At 42.9% G+C, this 22,242-nt stretch overlaps 1 protein-coding gene across 8 annotated transcripts in view; it reads left to right on the top strand.

The window, feature by feature from the left end:
• Positions 1–22,242, top strand: part of LMBR1 (limb development membrane protein 1) — a 194,745-nt gene that overhangs the window by 36,800 nt on the left and 135,703 nt on the right. For 7 of the 8 annotated variants that reach the window (XR_013551882.2, XM_078437003.2, XM_081795112.1 and 4 more), the window contains exon 4: positions 4,369–4,508. Coding sequence is in view for 7 of the 8 variants with exons in the window: in XM_078437003.2 (XP_078293129.1) it covers positions 4,369–4,508 (140 nt within the window). In the remaining variant the exon portion in view is untranslated. Of the gene's footprint in view, positions 1–4,368; positions 4,509–22,242 lie in introns of those variants that run through there. The other variant, XM_060633485.3, reaches the window with a different exon arrangement.

Raw genomic sequence — 22,242 nt, 5'->3', positions numbered from 1 at the left:
TCGTCTCCTTGTGCAGAGGCTCAGGAGCCCTGCGCGCTTCACCCCGCTCCTCCCAGCTCTGCTGTGGCCGCTGTGTGTCTGGGGCTTTGGGTTCTCCCCGCGGGCAGTGCCCGTGTCGTGTGACTGGAGCAGACCTGCCCTTCCTGCAGGCCGACGGGTGTGCACTGACAGTAAAGACTGGACAGAGCCAGGGCCAGTCCGGTCCCTGACCCCTCCTCCCAACGACCTCTTGGGCTTCCGCTGTCTTTTGTTTTCTTGCTTCCAGACGGAATGAGTGAGCGTGGAGGAGGCAGGCAGATCCGGGTTCAGATTCTGAACTCAGGATCGACTTGAGTCCAGAAGAGATTGAGAAACAAGGATTTGTTTTCTCTGTGTGAAGGAGAGTTGCCGCTTCACTCTCGTGCCGTGGTGTGGATTAAAACACCTGCGACACAGTCGCGAGTCGGTGCTCGGTGCGCAGTCCGTGGGAGCTCAGCCTCCCTCCTCTCCACCATCTTGCTTTGCCTCGCGGCCTCCACCAAAGAGGAGGTGGAAGGCAAGGCCTGCCTGCGAGGAGCCAACAGAAGTCCTCAGGTCCTAAAAGAAGAACCCGAAAAGAGCTCAGAGGAGTTCTGAAGTGTGACCGGCAGCCCCGGGGGCTGCTGCAGCAGGGTCCCCACGGCGGCCTCAGCTCTCCCGTGAGCACGGAAAGCCTGTTCCCTGGGCTTTCTCACCTCCCTTTACACCCACCTTTGCTTTCTCCTTTACCCTGTGTTCTGTTCTCTATTTGTATCTACTCACGCCCCCAAAGTAACTATGCAACCAAAAGTTCCATTTTCTGAGAGCTGCTGTCAGCTAGTTATTTGATTTGATTTAGAATAAAGTAATTGATATAAAAATAGAACGCCTAACAGCTGAAACTTTTGTGAGCCTCTGCAGGTGAGCGAAGGGCCTCCATGCAGGAGGTGGGCCTAGCACGAGGCGCCAGAGCCCGGGGTGGGGGGTGACCTGGCGTGGGCTCTCAGGGTCTGAGAGGAGGGAGGGCGTTTTCCCTGTGGAGGGAAATCCTGACAGGGGTGTCGTCTCGAGGGGTGATGAGGAGCACCCACGTGTGTTCAGGGGTGTTCTGTCACGGGGTCAGCGCCCCGGCAGTGTGGCAGAACCCAAGTAGGCTGAGGAGGGTGTCCCCGGAGGGATGGCCTGGCATGGGTGTCAGAGGTCAGTGGGAGGGAGGCAGGACAGTCCAGAATGGGGACTCACCAGAGCAGGAGGGCGCCTCTGCATGGGGCGAGGGTGCCAGATTGCATCCACGGCATTGGTCCATCAAGGGTAACGGAAACCATTTGCGGTTAGGGGAGAGGGAGCAAAAATGAACAGAGTTGTTGCGTGGCAGTTAAGAGTATCAGTGTGGATTCATGGTTTTCGGCATACAGTTATTGAGCCAGATCTAGACGTAAAGATGGGTTCACGTAAGTGTGTAAACGCACAGATATGTGTGGTGCCTCAGCCTGTTCACTGAGAGTGCAGCACCGCGGTAGCAGTGAGTATATTTAGCACCCAGATCCTCACTGCTAAGTGTGATTTTCCGCTGACAGGAGCCAGGGCTCCCTGGGGGAGAAGCTGACTGCAGGGCCTGGGGGGGGCGGGGGAGAAGTTCAAGGCTCGTTTTGTGCATGTGGTGCTGCCAGAATGCAAGGAAGGGCCCCAAGATCCGTGCTGGGAAGACAGGTCAAAAGCACCTGGAAGCCTTCGAGGGCTTTCACATCGGTCAGGGACACTCTGCGCGTCAAGGTAATGATTGTAATGGATCCCACACAGGATAAAATAGAACAGTCTTGGGTTCATACTGTTCAGAATCAGTAAATGAATAAATTGTTTGACAAGGAACAGGATATTTTTCCTAGTTTCTAACTTAGCTTCCCACAAAATACGAATTAAAAGGGAAAAGAATAACGTTAGGGCGGACAGCCCTGGCAGGCGGCATCCTGACCGGTGATCGGGCAGAACGTGACCACAGTGGGGCAGGCAGGAGTTCTGGGCCACCTGGTAGCCTGCAGAGAGAAGTGTGGAGCGTGGCTTCTGTGATGCTCCTGGCTCCTGGAGTTGAAGATGAGAGGGGTCCGAAGCCGAGCTGCTAATCCTCCCCCCCCCCACACCCCCGCCCCGCTCCAGCTTCAGCCTTCTCTGTCATAGTTGGGACCAGCTTCACCTTCCCGTTCTCAGACTAAACACCCAGAGTCAGCCTGGAGCCCTCCCTCTCAGCCCTCCCTCACCCCCCAGGAAGTCCCGTGTGTTCTGTCCTCAGAATCTGCTCCCTGCAGAAGGCGGCATTTCTGAAGCTGTACTCTAACCTGAGGGACGCTTCTGTAGGTCTGTAAGCTGTGACCACTGCTGCCCTTTTTTGACTCGATAGGGACCCCTTGCCAGCGGTTACCTGCACTGCCTCAGCCTTTTCTGAGTAGCTCTGGTCCCGCTGCTCACGGATCGCAGCGTCTTGTCTGTATGTCCAGAGCCCAGTCACAGGACCTGCGATGCAGTAGGTTGAGGACGTGTTTTGTGGAGAGTTGGCATCATTGTTATGGTGACCATACATTCAGCGTTTTCCGGATCACTCGTGATTTCAAATACTGTACCTATTTGCATTCATAAGCTTACTTTTTTGTCGGGTTACAGGTCCTGGTTTCTGATTTGGAAACTGTGGTTGGTCTTCTTGCCGGGTACGTGGTGGGTGTCACGTAGCTGAGAGAAGTGAGGAGGGTGGTGCTGAGGGTGCTTCATAGGGCACGTGACACAGAGGGGACCCTGGGGGCGGAGCTGACTGCGCCCAGGGACACGGAGCCATGAAATACATGGTCTCTTGGGGTGCGAGAAGGCCAGGTACCTCCCACTGTAGGTGGGACTGTGTTGTGGAACACGCTGGAATAGCCGTGCGGGACCTGGCGCGTGGAGGTTGTGGGCGGACCTGATTTGTAGCATTGGAAGGAAGAAATGCTGGCGGTCAGGGCGGCTTCCTCGCTTGACTTGCGAGGACAGAACCAAAGACGCACGCTTCCGGTCACTGGCTGGCCGTTGCCAGAGCTGGCAGTGGACTGGGATGGAGACTCTTCCAGTGCTTTCCCCGGGAAACATGCCCACTCGGCCAAACAGCTTGTGAGACTTCTGTGTCTGATCTGTCTGTGCTGTGTTTTTGGTACGTGTCACATGGTCTGCGTTTAAACACTTACCGGCCACTTACTGAACGGAGGTTTCCGGGTCGTTTTGCCTTTGAAGTAGGAAAGCACTTCTGCTTGTGGCCACAAGGTGGCGTGGGCCTCAGTTCCTCCAGTAGGTGTGTATTAGGAACGTTCAGCATGACTTTTTCCTAAATCTTCGTACGTTTGTTTTCACGTTTTCCTATATTGACTTTAAAGGGATGGATATTAAATTAAGGTTCCATCTCTAATGTTGGTGAGGTTATCTTTTCTTTTGCCTTGTTGGTCTTAAAAAATTTTTAGATAAAAAATGTTAAGCATTTCGGGCATGTATAACTGAGAAAGTGAAAGCCCCTTAGAATCCTCCTATTCTACGGGATTGTCATATATTATGCTAGGTTTTTTGGGGGGCTTTTTTGTATCTCTGTTTTCCTGTGTGTATATATGTGTTTTTGGAGAGGGCTGGTGTAGGGGAAGCATGTTTTTTATTTATTTTTCATGCTTTTTCAGGTTTTTTTCTTTTTTAATTTATTTTAGACATCTTTCTGTATTAGGACATATTAGCAACATCTTATTTTTAAAAATGCCAAAATAGTGTTTTAAATATCTTTAATAGTAGAATACTGTTTAGTAGTTCCCTACTATTTACTAGTATCACTTATTTTGCCTTTACTCATTTTAAGAGGTAGCTGACCATTGGCTTTGTAAGTTTTTTTCTCTTGAAATAACCATTTTGGACTGATTTGTTTTTCATACTGTCTTCACAAGTAGTTTTTCGCCTGAGTCAGTGTTTGCATTGCTCTCATGATCTATTTGCCAAAGTTGTTAATTTAACGCCATTGTGAAATAAATATTTAAATTTAAAAAAGGAAAGAGTCTATGGCGTATTCTTTGTAAAATGTACGAAGTACTCTGTCTTCGGTGTGTGAATCTTTTAGGGCCTGCTCGTTCAAGTTCACGGGCTTCTCACGGGGTGAGGCGTTGTGGAGTGTGTCTGATTGAACATGTCCAGTCACACGGCATCGTTGGTCTCCTGGTCTCCCAACTACACTTAGTGAACACTTCTCCCAACTACACTTAGTGAAATTCTCATGTAACTTTTTTGATTAAGAGATGTAAGAGTTTTTATCCTTTTTGAATTTGTACCATATTCCTTGCCTTCTCCAGTCGCTGGTGACAGCCGTCTCTTCTCTTCCAGGTTGTGTTTGAGCACGTTCACGCTGGCGGTGTCAGCCGGGGCGGTTTTGCTTTTACCCTTCTCCATAATCAGCAACGAGATCCTGCTCTCCTTTCCTCACAACTACTACATTCAGTGGCTGAATGGCTCCCTGATTCATGGTCAGTATGTATTGCTCATTATAATCACAATGAACGTTTTCGTTTTTTACTGCCCTGTATTTTTAGATTTGCCTTGTCTTAATTTGCTGCCTAATTTGCATCTGCCTCCAATAAACCACGAGTCCCTCATAAAATCAGAAAACCAGATTTTACTTACTATTCCTATTCTTAGTTGTGAAAGGCTTTTCTGTTTTACTTAGTCAAGAAGCAGTTTATACTTAACAATGATTTTGATACGTATTCATTTACGTATTTATTCAAAACTGTTTTTAATTTAATTTCATTTTTTACTTTTAGTTATTTTAGAGAGAGAGAGTGAGTTGGGAAGGGGGGTGGGGAGAGAGAGAGAGGGAGAGGGAGAGAGAGGATGAATCCCAAGTAGGCTCTGTGCTCAGCACAGAGCCCGTTGTGGGGCTTGATCTCACAAACCTCAGATCATGACCTGAGCCAAAATCGAGTCAGATGCTTAACCGACTGAGTTGCCCAGGTGCCCCAATTTAAATATTTAGCAAGAGAATTCTGGTTTATTTGGATATGTGAAAAGAACTCAGCCTCCATTTGAGACCAAAATAGTAACCATAGTTTTCTACTTTAATTTCCTGTTAGTAACGTTTGTCATTTAAAAATGTATAACAGAAGGGGGAAGACTTTTTTGTCAGTATAGGCTTTAAAATTAATGGTTAAAAATGGTTAAAAAATGACTTACTGGGGCACCTGGGTGGCTCAGTCGGTTAAGCATCCGACTTCAGCTCAGGTCATGATCTCACGGTTTGTGAGTTCGAGCCCCGTGTTGGGCTCTGTGCTGACAGCTCGGAGCCTGGAGCCTGCTTCGGATTCTGCGTCTCCCTCTGTCTCTGCCCCTCCCCTGTTCGTGCTCTGTCTCTCTCTCTGTCTCTCAAAAATAAACTTTAAAAAAGGAAAAGGGACTGACTTACGATGGGCAACATAGTATATTGCTTGGAGGCCAAATATACCTGCTTTCCAGTCTTGACTCATCTTCTAGAAATTTTTAGTGAAGTAAGATATTTTAATTTTAATTTATAAAATATATTAAAAGATCTAATACATAGATCTTTTTTATGTTTCATTGCCCTTCCCCCTTTTTTTCATATTGTGATTTCTTTATGTGTGAAACCCATCAACTTTTTAAATGTTTTATTTATTTATTTATTTTTTGAGGAAGGGGAGTGTTCACACATGAGTTGGGGAGGGGCAGAGAGAGAGGGAGAGAGAATCCCAAACTGGTTCTGTGCTGTTAGTGCAGAGCCTGATGCGGGGCTCAATCGCACGAACTGCGAGGTCATGACCTGAGCCGAAATCAAGGGCCAGATGCTCAACTGACTGAGCCACCCCAAAACACATCAGCCTTTTCTTAGATTTTTGTAAATGTGTTCTAGTTATTTTACTTTTTAACTTCATTTGCTTTTTAGATTGATGGAATTATTAACATTTTTATATTGTCCAGTCTTTTGTCTTCCCTTTGGTCTAATTGTTTTGTGTTTAGAAGATCCTTTCCCTCCCTGAGATGTGACAAATACTGTCTCCCCCCACTCCTATTTTCTAAAAATGATTTTGTTTATGCTTAACTGTTTAATTCATTTGGAGTTTATACAGACAACTCCCTTTTCTCTTACCCCTTTGTGTTGAAAGAAATGACTACGTTTGCTGTAGAATATTTGGAAAACAAGATGTATGGTGAAGAGAATTGTTACTCCCAATCCTATAAGCATATAACTATTGTGCATTCATTCTGTGGCCTGTGGCCTTGAATGTGGTGTGTTCCTGTGAGCACAACCAAGTGGAAAACCCTCACGGACTCAGGGTTAGTTTGTATCTCCCCCTGTCCACACATAAGGGGGAGGTTTCCATGCCATTAACTACTTTTCTGTGCGATTTACAATATTGCCTGGAGCTGTGTTAATCATGGAGTGTTTCCAATTTTTTAATTAAACTGTAGTGTACATCTTTACAAATATTTGTCCGTAGGATAAATCTCTGCGATTCACTTGCCAGGTAAGCATACTTGCAGAGGACTTGAGAGGATATTTCCCGTCCGCAAAGCTGAAGTCCCCTGCTGGTTTCACGTTCATCGGTGGGGTCGGGGAGGGGGTCCTCTTCTCAGAATACATCTTCACCACCTGTGGGCATCACTTAAAACCTGCCAATTCAATAGCGAAACATTTCCCCTCTTAAATGTACATTTCTTTAATTACTAGTGAGGGTGGACACTTACAAAACAGAGGTCATTCATACTTATTTTTTAGTAAATTGACTACCTGTGATTCCTTTGCTCATTTTTGCAGTGTTTTCTCCCCTCTTTTTGTTTGTTTAAGTTTTTATTTAAATTTCAGTGATGTAACATACAGTGTGGTATTAATTTCAGGTGTGCAATACAGTGATTCAGCACTTCCCTACATCGCCTGGTGCTCATGTCAACGTGTGCCCCCCTTAGTCCCCATCACCCATTGCACCCACTGTCCTATCCACCTCCCCTCTGGTGACCGTCGGTCTGTTCTCTGTAGTAAAGAGTCTGTTTCCTGGTTTGTCTCTGTCCCTTGTTGCTATGCTTATTTGTTTTGTTTCTTAAATTCCACATGTGAGTGAAATCATACGGTGTTTGTCTTTCTCTGACTGACTTTTCCACTTTGTGTTATATCCTCTAGATCCATCCATGTTGTTGCAAATGGGAAGATTTCACTCCTTTTTATGCTTGCAGTGTTTTTTTAATGTTTATTAAAATTTTTTAAATGTTTATTCGTTTTTGAGAGAGAGAGAGAGAGAGAGAGAGAGCGAGAGCGTGCACACAAGCAGTGGAGGGGTTAGAGAGAGAGACACACACAGAATCTGAAGGAGGCTCCAGGTTCCAAGCTGTCAGCACAGAGCTGTCAGCACAGGGCTGACGCGGGGCTCGAACTCGTGAACCGTGAGATCATGAGCTGAGCTGAAGTTGGACACTTAACTGACTAAGCCACCCAGTCGCCCCTCTGTTTATTTATTTTGAGAGAGAAAGAGCGAGCACCAATTGGGGAGGGTCAGAGAGAGAGAGGCAGTGAGGGAGAATCCCAAGCAGGCTCCTTGCTGTTAGCACAGAGCCCGACACGGGGCTCGAACCCATGAACCATGAGATGATGATCTGTTCTGAAATCATGAGTCAGACGCTTAACTGACTGAGCCATTCAGGCACCCGTGCTTGCAGTGTTTTTTTTTTTTTTTAAGTAACTGTCTATTAGAGGTTAATTGCAAGCATTTTTCTCCCATGTATCCTTTAATACTACTTAAGCTGTTTTTTGACACAAAGAGTTTTAGTTTAATCGCATATTAGAAATCTGGCCTTTATGGTTTCTGTCTTGTATGAAAGTAGAAGGAAATGGAGAGTCATGATGCTCTGAAGACCAAACGAATTCAGTAAAATTAGGAGTAATTGTTAACTGAATAAAAAGAAGTTACTCTGTTGTTGCTTAGCAAGTGAAAAAACTCAGATAAGCAAACTGAAATTGACACAGAAAATAATAAGTCATCTCCTGAAAGGTCACTTGTTATTATGAAAGGCAGGAGACAACCTGGAGAGCGACGGCTATGAATTTTTGGAGAGTTGTTTTAGATGACGTGTTATTCGTTATTAGTAAATAGTTGGATAAAATATGATTTAGAAAATGGTTTTTGCATGCATTGTCTAATAAAATGTTTGCGGAAGACTGTTTGGCATGGTTCCCCCGGCCCTAGCTTTCTGCGAAGCTGTAGGTACTATGGTGCCTGTGTTTTGCCGGGTTGGGCTCCAGGTGTTTTTACCAGAAGTACAGGTGCTCTCAAGCTGGGCTAACCAGGGTGACAGGTGAACTGGCCCTTCTTTCCAGTTTTACTAAATAGAAAGTGCAGGTTCTACTTAATGACCTTACTTAATGACCTCTAAGTCAGGGTCATTTCTTTTTATTTTGTTCATGAACTGGAAGTAAGAGCTACGAACATATGACATGCCGTATATGTGGAGGCCTCAACCCTGGAAGTAAATATATTTGTATTGGTTGTCTTTCTCGTTGTGATGTAAGGTGTGCAAGCTCAAATATTTTATTTTGTTTATAAATTAGGGCTTAGAACAATGATTCCCACATAGTGGTTGCCTAATAGCCATTTGTTGAATGAATAATAAACAGTAATTTTGAACTCCAGTAAAACCACTTCCGCTGAAAGTTGGAGAACTAAGGAAGAGCCTTCTAAATGATGTCCTCTTAGGAATGGGTCTCAGGAGGCCTGGGCTGTCTGCCCTGGAAATCTTCCTTGAGGGTTTTGTGACCCCTGGCTTTGTTTCTGCTAATTCTTTGGTAGGTCTGTATCTTTGCTGCAGGTTGTGAATTTCATAAATCTTTAAATGCATCTTTCTCCTCTAAATTCATAGCTGTCTTTAACCTTGTTGATGGCATTCATGGGAGTGCTTATTATTAGTCCCTTGCATTGTCTTGGGGCTGCAGATTTGTCAACCTTGGACATGCTTGCTTCTTGGCTTCTAAAAAATCATTAAAGGGGCCAAATTGTGGTAATGCTAAGAGATGCCCTAAAGCACTTGCTGTGTTCTAGACATACTCTTCCTCGCCTCCATTGTGGGGTAGCTCCAGTCTCCCCTTGGTGGTCAGGACCAGTTATCCCAGCCAGCACAGGAACTCCCTTCCTTGCTGGTTGATTCAGAGGCATGAGGATCCAGAGTACTGGGCAGCAGTCTGAACTTCCAGTTCAGCGGGACCAGTGTTGTGTCTTCTGGTGGAAACATTCTTCCCTTTAGAGCTTGGACGTCTAGGCTAGCAGCACTAGTTCCTAAGGTTATAGGAACAGGAGGCAAAAGTTTTGCTAGTGGGCACTAGGGATAATAGTGAGTACCCCCATTCCTATTTCTCCCCCTTGATTCCTGGGCCTGGGAACCAACCACCATATTGGATACAGATTCAGGGCACTTGCAGCCTCCTGGAGTACCTTTCCTTAGTCCTTCGAAGCATCGCCACCTAGCTGGCACTGTAACTGGGTCTTCAGAAGGACATTCCACCTTTCTGTCAAACCAGCTGCTTTGGGAGGTAGGGAACATGTAAGACCAGTGAATTCTTTTTTTTTTTTTTTTTTTTTTTTTAACATTTATTTTTGAGAGACAGAGAGAGACAAAGAATGAGCAGAGAGAGAGGAAGACACAGAATCCAAAGCAGGCTCTAGGCTCTGAGCTATCAGCACAGAGACCAACACGGGGCTTGAACTCATGAACTGCGAGATCATGACCTGAGCCGAAGTTGGACACTTAACCGACTGAGCCACCCAGGTGCCCTAAGACCAGTGAATTCTAAGGGCATGGGTCCACTATAGCTCTTCTTTTCCTGTGAAGCATTGCTGTGATGATGGTGGACGGGGCAGTCTAGAAGTTCACGGATGGTAGTTTTGGCAGAAGCTTTGTGTTCAAGGCAAATCTGTATCTGAGTGTCTATTCCAGTAAGGACAAAACACTGCCCTCTCCATGATGGGAGTGGTCCATTTCAATAAATCTGCCACCAGATAGCTGGCTGATCTCCCCTGGATGTGGTGCCACATTGAGCTCCCAGTTGGTTTTTGCTGCTGAGTGATTAGGCCAGTTTGCTGGTGGCCACAATCCAGAGCCCAGGCTTAGCTTCCACCCCTGCCATCGTGGCCACTCTGTTCCTGAGCCCATTGGATCGTGACAGGGGTGGCTGGGGAAAGAGGCTGACTGGTGTCCACAGGATGGGTAATCCTATCCACTTGATTATTAAACTCCTCCTCTGCCACGATCCCCTTTTGGTGAGCAGTCACATGGGACACAAATTTCCTTGTTACCAGTTTTCTAATCATGTTTCTTCCTAGTCCCAGACCATCCAACAGAATCATTGGATATGACCCATGAATAATAATAATAATGAATAATAATGAATAATAGTAATAATCACATGTCTGGCCATTTCTCCTCCCAGGCAAAGTGCATTACCTGAACATGCAATGCATTGGCAGGGTTTCCCTTCACTGCTGTCCTTCAGAGATGTCCCAGGGAGGAGCTGTGGTGCTGCAGCCGTCCGCTCTGGGTGAACAGGCCTGAGTCTTTTCTTCCTTTGTCCGCTGAGTGTAGGGATCTCCCCTACATACACCCCTACATGCACCCCTACAGGAGTGCATAGGTGCAAGTTCGGGGAGAGAAGTAGTGTGGCAGCAGTGGGGCCCATGGGCGTTTGGGTTACTTCTTCACGTAACTGATTTGTGCCTTCGGGACCCGCTTGGGCCTGATCCTGTGCGTACCACTTCCTTTAGCTGATGGAGTGCTGCTGTTGCCTCTGTCCAATGCTACGGCTCGCTGGCTCAGATAGCGCCTTGTTCACGGGGGACAGTTCAGGCCACGTGGTTAGCTTGGAGGCCCGTGATCAAGTGTTCAGTCTCCCCTGAGGCCCGGTGACAGGCCAAGATGTGTTACTTAAGGGAGAGTGGTTATCTGTGCAGGATGGCAGGGCTTTACCCCGGATTCCCAAGGGCCCGTGCCGTGGTCCATCTGTAGTGCCTGTTGAAGGCTCCACACAACATCCCTGTCTGCCACGGACACTTCAGGCACCCGTGGATTTACAGACCAGATGGCCTGGGTAGTAGAGCAGCTCGCACGGCGGCCTGTGCTTGTTGCAGAACTTTCTTTCGTTCTGGGCCCCACCGCAAACTGGCAGCTCTGGGTGTCACCTGGTAAATGGGCTGGAGAAACGCTGAAATGAGAGATTCGTGACCTTCAAAGTCCAAAGAAGCCCATGGGCATCGTGCCTGTTCCGGTTGTAGGTGGAGCCAGAGTCAGCAACGAATTCTTCACCTGAGAAGACATCTCTCCAAATGCCCCACAGCACTGGACCCCTAGATATTTCACTGACATCGGGGGCCCCTAAATTTTTCTTAGATTTATTTTCCACCCTCCGACGTGAAAACGTCTCACCAGTAAGTCTAGAGCCGGTGCTACTTCTTGCTCACCAGATCCAGGCCGCAAAATGTCATCGTTAGAATGGGCCGGCGGGACATTTTGTGGGGGCTCAAGATCCCTGCAGATTAAATTGTGATGGAGGGCTGCAGTGTTGCTGTGCCCCTGAGTACCTGTGTCCCGGGTACTAGGGTAAGTGCTGATTTACTCAAGCAGTGAGACCAAATCTGGTACAGCGGCTGCAGTTGGAGTCGCCACCTAGTGAAGCTCAAGGTAACCCGCTGTCATTGTCCTGCGGTCCATCTGTCTCGGGGATGTGGGAGTCAGTGCTCCTGCACCTTTCAGGTCCTTCATGGGGGCACTCATCTCTGCATTCCCTTCAGGGACGTGGTATGGCTTTTGGTTTGCTGTTTTCCTAGTCAGAGGCGGTTCTGGGGACTTCCGCTTGGCGTTTCCCACCATAACAGCCCTTACGACACAGGGCAGGGAGCCAGCGTAGGGATTCCGTCAGCTGTTAGGGAGATCTGTCCCTGTGCATTCTGGAACCGGGGATGTGATCGTGGACAGGGTTTGGAGGCCCCTGTGAGGCACGTGAGACCTCAGCCAACCCCTCATTGACCAGCTGACCCCAGAAGCCCTGCTCTGACAGTGCACCACGGTGACGTTTGGGGTTCAGTGTTCAGTAGTCCTCAAGAGGTCTGATGATCTCCTTTACCCCAGCGCAGTTCTACCGTCCATATTCATTTGTAAGTCATTTACCATCCTGGAACATTCACGAGATTTTCTTGTTATCTTTCTTTTTTTTGTTAAGCTTTTTGTGAATTTGGATCACCTGCTCCAGGACTTCCGTGCTGAAAATGTTCAGTAGTCATTGCAGCGTGAATAAAAGTTATTTAGTGTTTCATTAGGAACACCTTGGGAAAAAAGAACTTCATTTGAAAAGAAATTTAGTGGCTTATCCTATAAAATTGTCTGTAGGGATGGTTTTGATCACTTTTGCCTTTAATGTGTAAATCATATGGATTGGAGGCTAATCGGTGTATTGATGATGCTTTAGTATGTAAAACTACATTTAGTTTGAATTAAATACACTGTCTGGATTGTGGACACATACATTTGAGATGTTCCACGTTAACTGTATTATCTTGAAATGCCATTAACTTCTCTTCGCCCGGATTTAGTAACATAAAATAAATAAAATACTAACCTTAGTTCTAAATCCCTGTCATGTAGCAAGATGTATCTCTGTCTACAATGAGAAAATGATTAAAATACCTTGAAAAATATGATCTGCAAAAATGATACTGGAGCTGGAAAAAGGCAGGACAGTAATCCTCTGGTCATCGACGGTTTTGGCCCATGGTCTGTGTCAGGTGTCACGTGTCACCCGGATTCTGTGAGGTGTGTCCTGTCCACTTAGTGCGGTAATGACATGCTGGCAACTATAGTTACTGTAGGATGGTACAAAGGGGGCATGTACAAAGGCACCCTGGGAGATAAAATTGTCATTTTTATTGTTAAAATTGGAAAACGTTAAAAAATGGGCAGAAGAAAGTATCTACTTGTATTCACTTTGTGTCTTGTGAAAAACTTAGCAGAAAAATGTGAAACCCTTCAGTTCCATAGATTGAAAAACTGATACAGATGCTTAATGGGTTTTCCTTTTGGGGTGGTGGACATGTTCTGGAATGAGGGGGGGTAGTGGTAGCGCAATGTTGTGAACACCCTACATGCATTGAATTATTCACTTTAAAATGGTAATTTTATGTAATGTGAGTTTAAAATTAAAAACCAAACAGGAGTCAATCTTTGGAAGGTACGTGAAGGATGGAATTAAGTTGTAGCCTTACATAAAATCAGGAAATAATTCTTGGATTTTGAGGTATCCCCCCCACTGAGTGGGGCCAGTTTTTGCTAAGCTGCCCATACTCACCATACTCACCAGAACGAGACACGTGTTTATAACGTGATTGCCGAGTTGACGTTCAGTCTGTTAAAAGATAACCACGATGAAAGTGACTAGTCTTTGCAAGGTACATGTGTTTTATTTTGATTTTTTTTCAACAGGAATAGACAATATGCTATTGTGGACATCATGAAAGAACAATACAGAATCCATCTTTATTTTATCTATTTTCAAGTTCCATAGAAGATTTTAAAAAATCAGACTTTTAGATTATAAGCAGCCAAACTTTAAAAGAAGATAAATATTACATCTACTTATGTATAGATATTAACTCAAGTCCTTAATAAAGTTTAATATACCATTATTAGTTAAATGTTACTAATAGCTTCTAGTTAATTGGTCTTGATAGTCTTTTATCATAATATGCATCAGTTTTGTTACTGGATATTAATGGAGGTATTGTTTATAATATTAAAAAGCAGGGGTGCCTGGGTGGCTCAGTCGGTTAAGCGTCTCGCTCAATTTCGGCTCAGATCATGATCTCACTGTTTGTGAGATTGAGCCCCACGTAGATCTGCGACCCATAAGCACAGAACGTGCTTGGGATTCTTTCTCTCCCTCCCCCGCTTGCATGAGCGTGTGGGCTTGCTTTCTCAAAAAAATAAATAAAAGCAAACATTAAAGAAAAAAATCTAAGTGTTCAAAGTAAGAGATTTGCTTAATTAAATTTTGGTGGATCTGAACAGTGGAGTGCTTTTTTTTTTTTTTTTTTTTTTTTTTTTTGCTATTTATAGATGATGATGTAGAAGAATATTTGTTGATAGAGAAAGATGTTGGAAAAATGCCTTCCTCTGGGTGGTAGGATTGATTAGAGGATATAAACATTGTTTTGGTGCTTGTGTAGTATTTCTGTAATGGAGATGTATTGCTTTTTTGTTACAAGAAAAAACTTACATTAAGGTTAAAAGTTTCGTAACTCGTTGCTAAAATTGTTTTTATTTATTTTTTGTTCTTCTAATAGAAGCTGTTCTAATTCTGAACTTTACACAATACTTCCTATTCAAAAGCAACCTTGTAGTCTTTCCCTAAGGCTTCTGCTTTCTTGGTAGGATTTTTTGTTCTATAACTTGACAGCTGGATTAGGTCCTCAGTTCTACTGAAAGGTTGATTTTAACTTAGATTTGTCATTTAATATGGCTGAACTCTGATTGATTTTCTGTTTTAAATTCATGAAGTTTTTGGTGTGTGTGCTGAAAAGTGATAGATCATTTGCTTCATAGTATTATGTCGGATTTGGGGATATTTTGTGACCCCAGCAGATGGAGCTAGAAGTTAACGCATCCTGTGGCAATCTGGCAGTTCCCTTTGGTTTGGCTTGGTTTTAAACTAAGTATTCCAAACAAAACAAACCAAACAAACCCCCAACCCCCAAACCCCAAAAGACTATTCTAGGATCATTAAATAACCTTTGTTTAAGTTCAGATACTTCTTTGGGGAATAGGCACAGGACATCTTTCAAAAACACTGTCACTAATACTGATTTAGACAAACCACAAGGTTTTTGAATTTTTAGGGTTCTACTATTCTATTATATCGAAGCATGTCATTTTAGCTTTTTGAAGCAGAGAATTTTGACTAATATTTATTTTTATTTTATAAATGGATATGTAATAACATGTAATAAATTATATGATATATATGAGCCCTAACTTAAAATTAGGAAAGTTTTATCAAAGTTAATAGAATAACTCTAAAGGGATATTAACGTATATATGTCTGATATATGTTTGTAAGATGCTGGAAACTTACTACGTCTTACAAAGTTGCCAAGAATATAATTACTACTTAGGAATGTATATTAGATATATTGTTTTTCTACATATTAGATGTTCTTCTCATACTAACTTTAAATTTTATGTTATAGATTTGATAATTAAATTAGAATAAGCTAAGTCTGAAGCTTTCACATTTATTTACTCTGGTTAATAAACTTAATTTTTTGCATTTAATTATTTAGACTTTTAATAAATAAAAGATGGTTACCTATGTAGATGATTATCCTGTTAAGATAAGACCATCACCTTTCAAATTCTTTGTGTTAAGTGAGTATTTCTTGCAAAAATAAATAGCTGTGGTGGTTCTGTATCACTTTATATCCCTTTCTACAATTGTGGTTGTCAAAACCATTAGTGGTAATGTTGAGGCTCCTGGAAAAAGAGCAGTTGGGGGGAAAAGTTTAGATATATGCACATATATGTATTATATGTATATGCGTATATAATGCATAACGTACATATTATGTAATGTAAATAACACACACCTACACATACATACACACACACATCGCATATATATCAAGTTCGGTACGTGAAAGTAGGCCTCTAAGTTCATGTCACGCTGAAGAGTTGGGATTCAGAATCTTTGTGATCGTACTCAGCATCGTCTGCACTCGCTCTGTAGACACCACTGCTTGTTGATACCTGTTGATAGCGATTTCTTTGTTTAGCTTTCTCTTACTATCTTCACTAAAATTTTTTAATGTCTATTTATTTTTGAGAGAGAGAGAGAGAGAGAGAGAGAGAAAGCGTGAGCAGGGGAGGGGCAGAGAGAGAGGGAGAACAGAATCCGAAGAACTGTGAGATCATGACCTGAGCCAAAATCAGACGCTTAACTGACTGGGCCACCCAGGTGCCCCAACTGTCTTCATTTTAAGTGTGTGGGTTAGAGTAGATACTTTTTCTGATTTGTGTTTTTGCCCAAGGCAGAGTTTTATTTCTTCACTTTTGATTTTCAGAGAAACATTTGAGCTTGTGTTGTCCCTGCATGAAAGGGACATATATGATCAGAATGATGAATTCTGGAAGTATGTATGTTTATAACTCAACAACAATAAGAAAGTCTCATTCTGTGCTATGAATGATAGTTGATTGTTTCACACTACAAAAATTAAGTAAAAATTTTCACGCCATTGGAAAGGTATAGTGGATTCTAAGCATTCAAGGGTTTATATTCATGGGTGCAGCTATTTGAGAGAAAGCTTTGAGCTCCAAGTGGTAATTTGTGACTTGGCTGAGGCTGGGATTTGACCTGTGTAGTCACTGAGGCTAGTGAATAGAGTGGAAGGCAGGGCTGAGAGCCCAGATCGTATCCGCATCTCAGTGCAGTTTGGTCACCTCTGCCTTTATGCATTTTGTTGGAAGGTTACCTAACAGGGATTTGGAGAATTTTGAGTTTCACAAAGAGGTTTAAATATGTTTCATTCTTTTTAAGGATCTTTATGTGCTCCTTATGGAAAATTTAGAATATGTAGGAAAGCAGGAAGAAAAATCATCCCTGATTTTACTACATTTGCATTATTAATAATTTGGTGTATTTCTTTACAGTTTATTTTCTGTATCTACTTTTTTGTCATTTGTTTTTATATATTTTTAATGTCATGTGTGTATAGGTTTTTGTTTTGTAAGCTTTTTGGGGTATAATTAATGAGAATAATTCTTTGGGAAAGGGGTGAGAGCTAATTTTAGCTGTAACTCACATTACATTCTTGTCTTTATCTGCTCAAATTGCTGGCGTGCATTAGAATTTTTCAATTTTTTGGAGCATTTGTGTTTTATGTTGAGACAGGGCAAGTGGGGGGAGGCACTGACATTTGTTTAGTATTTGGTATGTTATTTGTCTTCTTTAGGAGAGCCCTGTGAGTTAAGTTGTAGCCTATTTTATACACGAGGAAACAGAGCAGAAGTTCTTTTTCCAGGTCATATATAGCTGATAGATGCAAACTTAGATGTAAAGTGCCACTCACTCAGACATCTGCCATCGGGACTGGGAAGGTCTTTAAAAAATTTTTTTTTAATGTTTATCCATTTTTGAGAGAGAGAAAAAGAGAGAGCGAGAGAGAGAGAGAGAGAGCGAGCACGTGCAGGGGAGGGGCAGAGAGAGAGGGAGACACGGAATCTGAAACAGGCTCTGGGCTCTGAGCTGTCAGCACAGAGCCCGACACAGGGCTCGAACCCACGAACCGTGAGATCGTGACCTGAGCTCAAGTTGGGAGCCAGGAGCCCCAAAAGTCTTTTAAATCATGAATAGTACGAATGCCTTGTTATGTCAGAGGATATTATAGTACGCAAAGTACATATACTGCATTCAGTGTTTTATTGAAGTTGGATTTGTTAAAACCTTTCTGTATTTGGTGTTTTAAGAAGGCTTGAATGGGGCCTCTGGGTGGCTCAGTCACCTGAGCGTCAGCCCCTTGATATTGGTTCAGGTCATGGTCCCAGGGTCTTGGGATTGAGCCCCGTATCAGGCTCTGTGCTGAGCATGGAGCCTGCTTGGGATTCTCTCTCTGTGTCTGTCTCCCTCTGCCCCTTCCCCTGCTCACATGCATGCACGCTCTTTCTCTCTCTCAAAAAACAGGTAGGTGGGTGGGTAAATAAATAAATAAGAGCTTGGGTGTGGGGGCGCCTGGGTGTTTCATTTGGCTAAGCCTCCACTCTTGATTTCAGCTCAAGTTGTGACCTCACGGTCATGGGATCAAGTCTTGCACTGGGCCCCGCACAGAGCGTGGAGGCTGCTTGGGGTTCTCTGTCTCCCTCTCTCTCTGCCACTTCCCCACTCACGTTCTCTCTTATTCCCTCTCAAAGTAAATATTTTTTAAAAAGGCTTGGATGTACATGTGCATACATATAAACACATGTAGAAGTTTTTAATTCTGTTTTAATGTCTTACCAACTGATCAGAAGCTCACTTATGTTTTGTTTTACACAGATGGATAGAATTAATAGGCTGTCATATGCTCAGTTTAATCTTCAGTAAAATCTTATTAAACTGATTGCTCTTTTCAGCAGTATTTCAGCAATATTGCTGTTTTTACAAAATTCAAAATATTGTGCCTTTTTCATCCAGAATGTAAAGTGTGAGATACCATACAGCAATTCAGAAAGAGGACGAGATCTTGGATCTAATCCCCTCTCATTTGTAACTTCTGGAATTTGTGTGGCATTTATTTAACCTCTTTTAAAAAAGAGTTTGGTTTCTGGGTGGGTTGAACAAGGGATTCTCCAAGTTCTTTTTTGCTCCAAAATTATTTCTTTGTTATTCTTGGTGCATTAAAATAAAAGTAAACTTTTGCTTATTTTATTAAAAAAAAATTTTTTTAATGTTTATTATTTTGAGAGTGAGCAGGGGAGGAGCAGAGAGAGAGGGAGACACAGAATCTGAAGCAGGCTCCAGGCTCTGAGCTGTCAGCACAGAGCCTGATTGTGGGACTCGAACTCATGCGCCGTGGGATCATGACCTGAGCCGAAGTTGGATACTTAACCAACTGAGCCATCCAGGCGCCTCTAAACTTTAGCTTATTTTGAATCAAGTTTAATTTTAGAATCTTAAAAATGTTGTGTCTATGCTGCTTAAGTGTTTTGTTAAAATAAAGAGTTCTTTATTTAGACCATTACAAACAGGAAGAAATGTCCTTTTTATTGAAAGCAATTCTTTGAGAAGATAGAAAACATTTTTTTTCGTAGGTGATGGTCTTTTTTTCTTTCTGAATCTAAGTTGAGGGTAACAGATATTGAATAGCATAATAAGAGCTTAACAAAGTGAGGCTTTGCAGTTATTTCATTATTATGTTTAATATGTTTTTATGACACCATCGTTTTATTAGAGTACACCTTCTAAATGTATCAAAGAATATAATGGAAAGGGTATAGAAAAAGGAGAAAAAAGAATAAGCTTGATGGTTCTGTGAAGGATCCTAGAGGCTCACTGTAGAATGTATACAGGAACAGTTAAATTTCAGGAATTTAGGGCAAGAGAGTAAAGAGAGTGGATATATCACAGGAGGGAACAATTTTATCTTGTAAGAGAAAACGAAGGCAAAGGAATTGAGGTTTAGGCTTTATTCTGTTGTTGAGTTGTGTGCTGAAACAATTTGAAAAAGGCACAAGGACATCAGTTAGTGTCTGGGAAATCAACTGGAAACAGTGGGTAACTACAGGTTAAAAACAATTTTTTAAAGATTAACAAATACATGAAGACAGTAAAGAATGCTCTGCTGTGCTGTTTTATGCCCAGAACTTTCCCTGTATTTTATCAAAAACTAAGCCTCAGGTGTGAAGTAAGAAAAATGAAAAAAAAATCAGCATTCAAGTGTTGGTAGAGAAACACTTTAAAAGCTAAATATAGTTTGGCCAAGATGGAGTAAGAGGGACCGTCTGTACCCTCTCACCTGCAACGACCAAGTGTTCGCGAAAACATAGGCAATGAAGAAGAGCGATTTAGGACAGATGAGTCCTGCAGCTGCTCCAGGGTGCTGCGGCGGGGTTGGGGGTGCAGGCTGCTGGGTGGAGTACTAGAAAGGAGAGAGACATCTTTTACAGATGGATAGAATCAATGGGCTATCATATTCTCAGTTTCAACGTTTCTCTTAGTAAGATCTTATTAAACTCATGTTCTTTTTTGGCGGGGGGGAGAAAGCTGAAATGAAGGTTTTCACAAGGTTGCATTCCTTTTTGGAGGCTCTGGGGAACAATTTGCTTCCAGGCTCCTTCAGGTTATGGGCTGAATTTGGTTCTTTGTGATTGTAAGACTGAAGCCCTCCGTCGCGTGCCAGGTGGCTGGTCTTTGCCCCAGAGGCTGCCCACCTGTTATGTTTTCCATGTGACCCACCTCCAGCAAAGGTGGGTTGAGTTCCTCCCTGATTGACCCTTCTGCTGCTTCTCTCTGACTTCAGATCGAGAAAGTTCTCTGCTTCTAAATGGTCCAGTTGGGTAGGTTGCACCCACCTGGCCAATCTGAGATGCTCTCTTTATCTCCCTATATTAAAGTCCATAACCTTAATAATATATCTGCAGTCTTTTTGGCACGTATGCCGGATCAAATAGTGGCCCTCTCCTGTGCGCACCCCTCTTCCCCCATTCATGTCTACTTACGATCTCAGAATGTGGCCTTCTCTGGAAATAAAGTCTGCAGATGTAATTAGTGAAAATGAGGTCACACTGGATTAGGGTGAGCCCTGATCGAATTACTAGTATCCTTATAAGAAAATAAAACAGAGGCACAGACACATGAAGAAGGCCACGTGAAGCCGAAGGTCGAGATTGGAGTGATGCATCTACATATAAGCCCAGGAATGCAGCTACCAGAAGAGATAGGGAAAGGTTCTTCCCTAGAGCCTTCAGAAGAGATATAGCCCTACTGATACCTTGATTTTGGACTTGTAACCTCCAGAACTGTGAGATAATAAATTTCTGGAAAAAAAAATAAATAAATTTCTGTTGGCAGAGGCTATGCGGTTTGTGGTACTTTGTTAGAGCAGCCCTAGAAAACTAATAAATCATGGACTATAACATATTCACAGATTTTAGAGATTAAGATGTGGACATCTTTGGGGGGTTGCTCTGCCTACCTTGAGCCTGTAGCTGAGTACAAAGCAGAAAAATACAACCTATAATGATGAGAAAATAAATCATACACAATTGTTAGAGATTCAGAATTGGTAGATAAGAACGGTAATGCATTTCTTATAACCCTGTCTCATATGTTCCAGAAGCTAGAGGAGAGATGGACCATATTGAGACAGGGAATATATAAAAATAATCAAATCAGACTTCTGGAAATTAAACCTGTAATGTGTGACATGAAAATATATTGGATGGAATAAAAACAGACAACATTGCAAAAGAGGTTAGTGAACATGAAGACATAGCCATAGAAAATTGTTCAAAAAAGAAAGACACAGAGGGGAAAAAAATGACTGAAAAACTGACCAGGGTATCAGTGATATAATTGATGTTCTTTTTAAAAAAATTTTTTTTAGCATTTATTTATTTTTGAGAGAGAGAGAGAGAGAGAGAGAGTGAGAGCCAAGAAGAGGCAGAGAGAGAGAGGCAAACACAGAATCTGAAGCAGGCTCCAGACTCTGAGCTTTCAGCACAGAGCCTGACGTGGGGCTTGAGCCCATGAACCGTGAGATCATGACCTGAGCCGAAGTCCAGCACTTAACCGACTGAACCACCCAGGCACCCCAATATAATTGATGTCCTTAAAGAAGGGAGGATTAAGAAGAAATATTTGAAAAAGTAATGACTGAAAGATTTCAAGATTAGATGAAAACTATAAACCCTGATCTAAGAAGCTCAACTAGCCCTATGCACAAGAAAGATGAAGAAAACTATACCAAGATGCTTCAAATTGGTCAAAACCTGTGATAAAGAGAAAATCTTAAAAGCATTCAGAAAGGAAGACATAGAAAGTACAGAGGAACAATGGTAAGAATCAGCTTATCTCTTGGAAGAAATAATGCAAGCCAGATGACAGTGGAGCATCTTCACTGAAAAAAGCCTACTAACTTAGTTCTCAATCTAGTGAAGATATTTTTCCAAAACAAAGGCAAAATAAAGACAGTGTCAGATACACAAAAGGTAAAAATTCATCGGCAGACCTATACTACAAAAAATAAGGGAAGTCCTATAGGCAGAAGCAAATCGGTAGGAGATAGATATCTCAATCTACAAAGCAGAATGAAGAGCACTTCAGAAGTGGCAGTTGTAAAATATAAAAGTTTTTCTTTATTATATGTCTTAAAAAAATGTGTTATTTAGTTTTTGAGAGAGAGTGTAAACGGGGGAGGGACCGAGAGAGACGGCAACAGAGAATCTGAAGTGGGCTCTGTGCTCACGGGCTGACATCAGTGAGCCTGATGTGGGGCTTGCACTCATGAACCGTGAGATCGTGACCTGAGCTACAGTTGGATGCTCAACTGACTGAGCCATTCAAGTGCCCCTTTTTTTTTTTCAACGTTTTTTATTTATTTTTGGGACAGAGAGAGACAGAGCATGAACGGGGGAGGGGCAGAGAGAGAGAGGGAGACACAGAATCGGAAACAGGCTCCAGGCTCCGAGCCA

This window comes from Panthera onca, chromosome A2 (assembly GCF_046562875.1).
Source record: "Panthera onca isolate mPanOnc1 chromosome A2, mPanOnc1 haplotype 2, whole genome shotgun sequence".
NCBI lineage: Eukaryota > Metazoa > Chordata > Mammalia > Carnivora > Felidae > Panthera > Panthera onca.
Note: the sequence above shows the minus strand (reverse complement) of the source record. Positions and strands in the feature narration are given on the sequence as shown.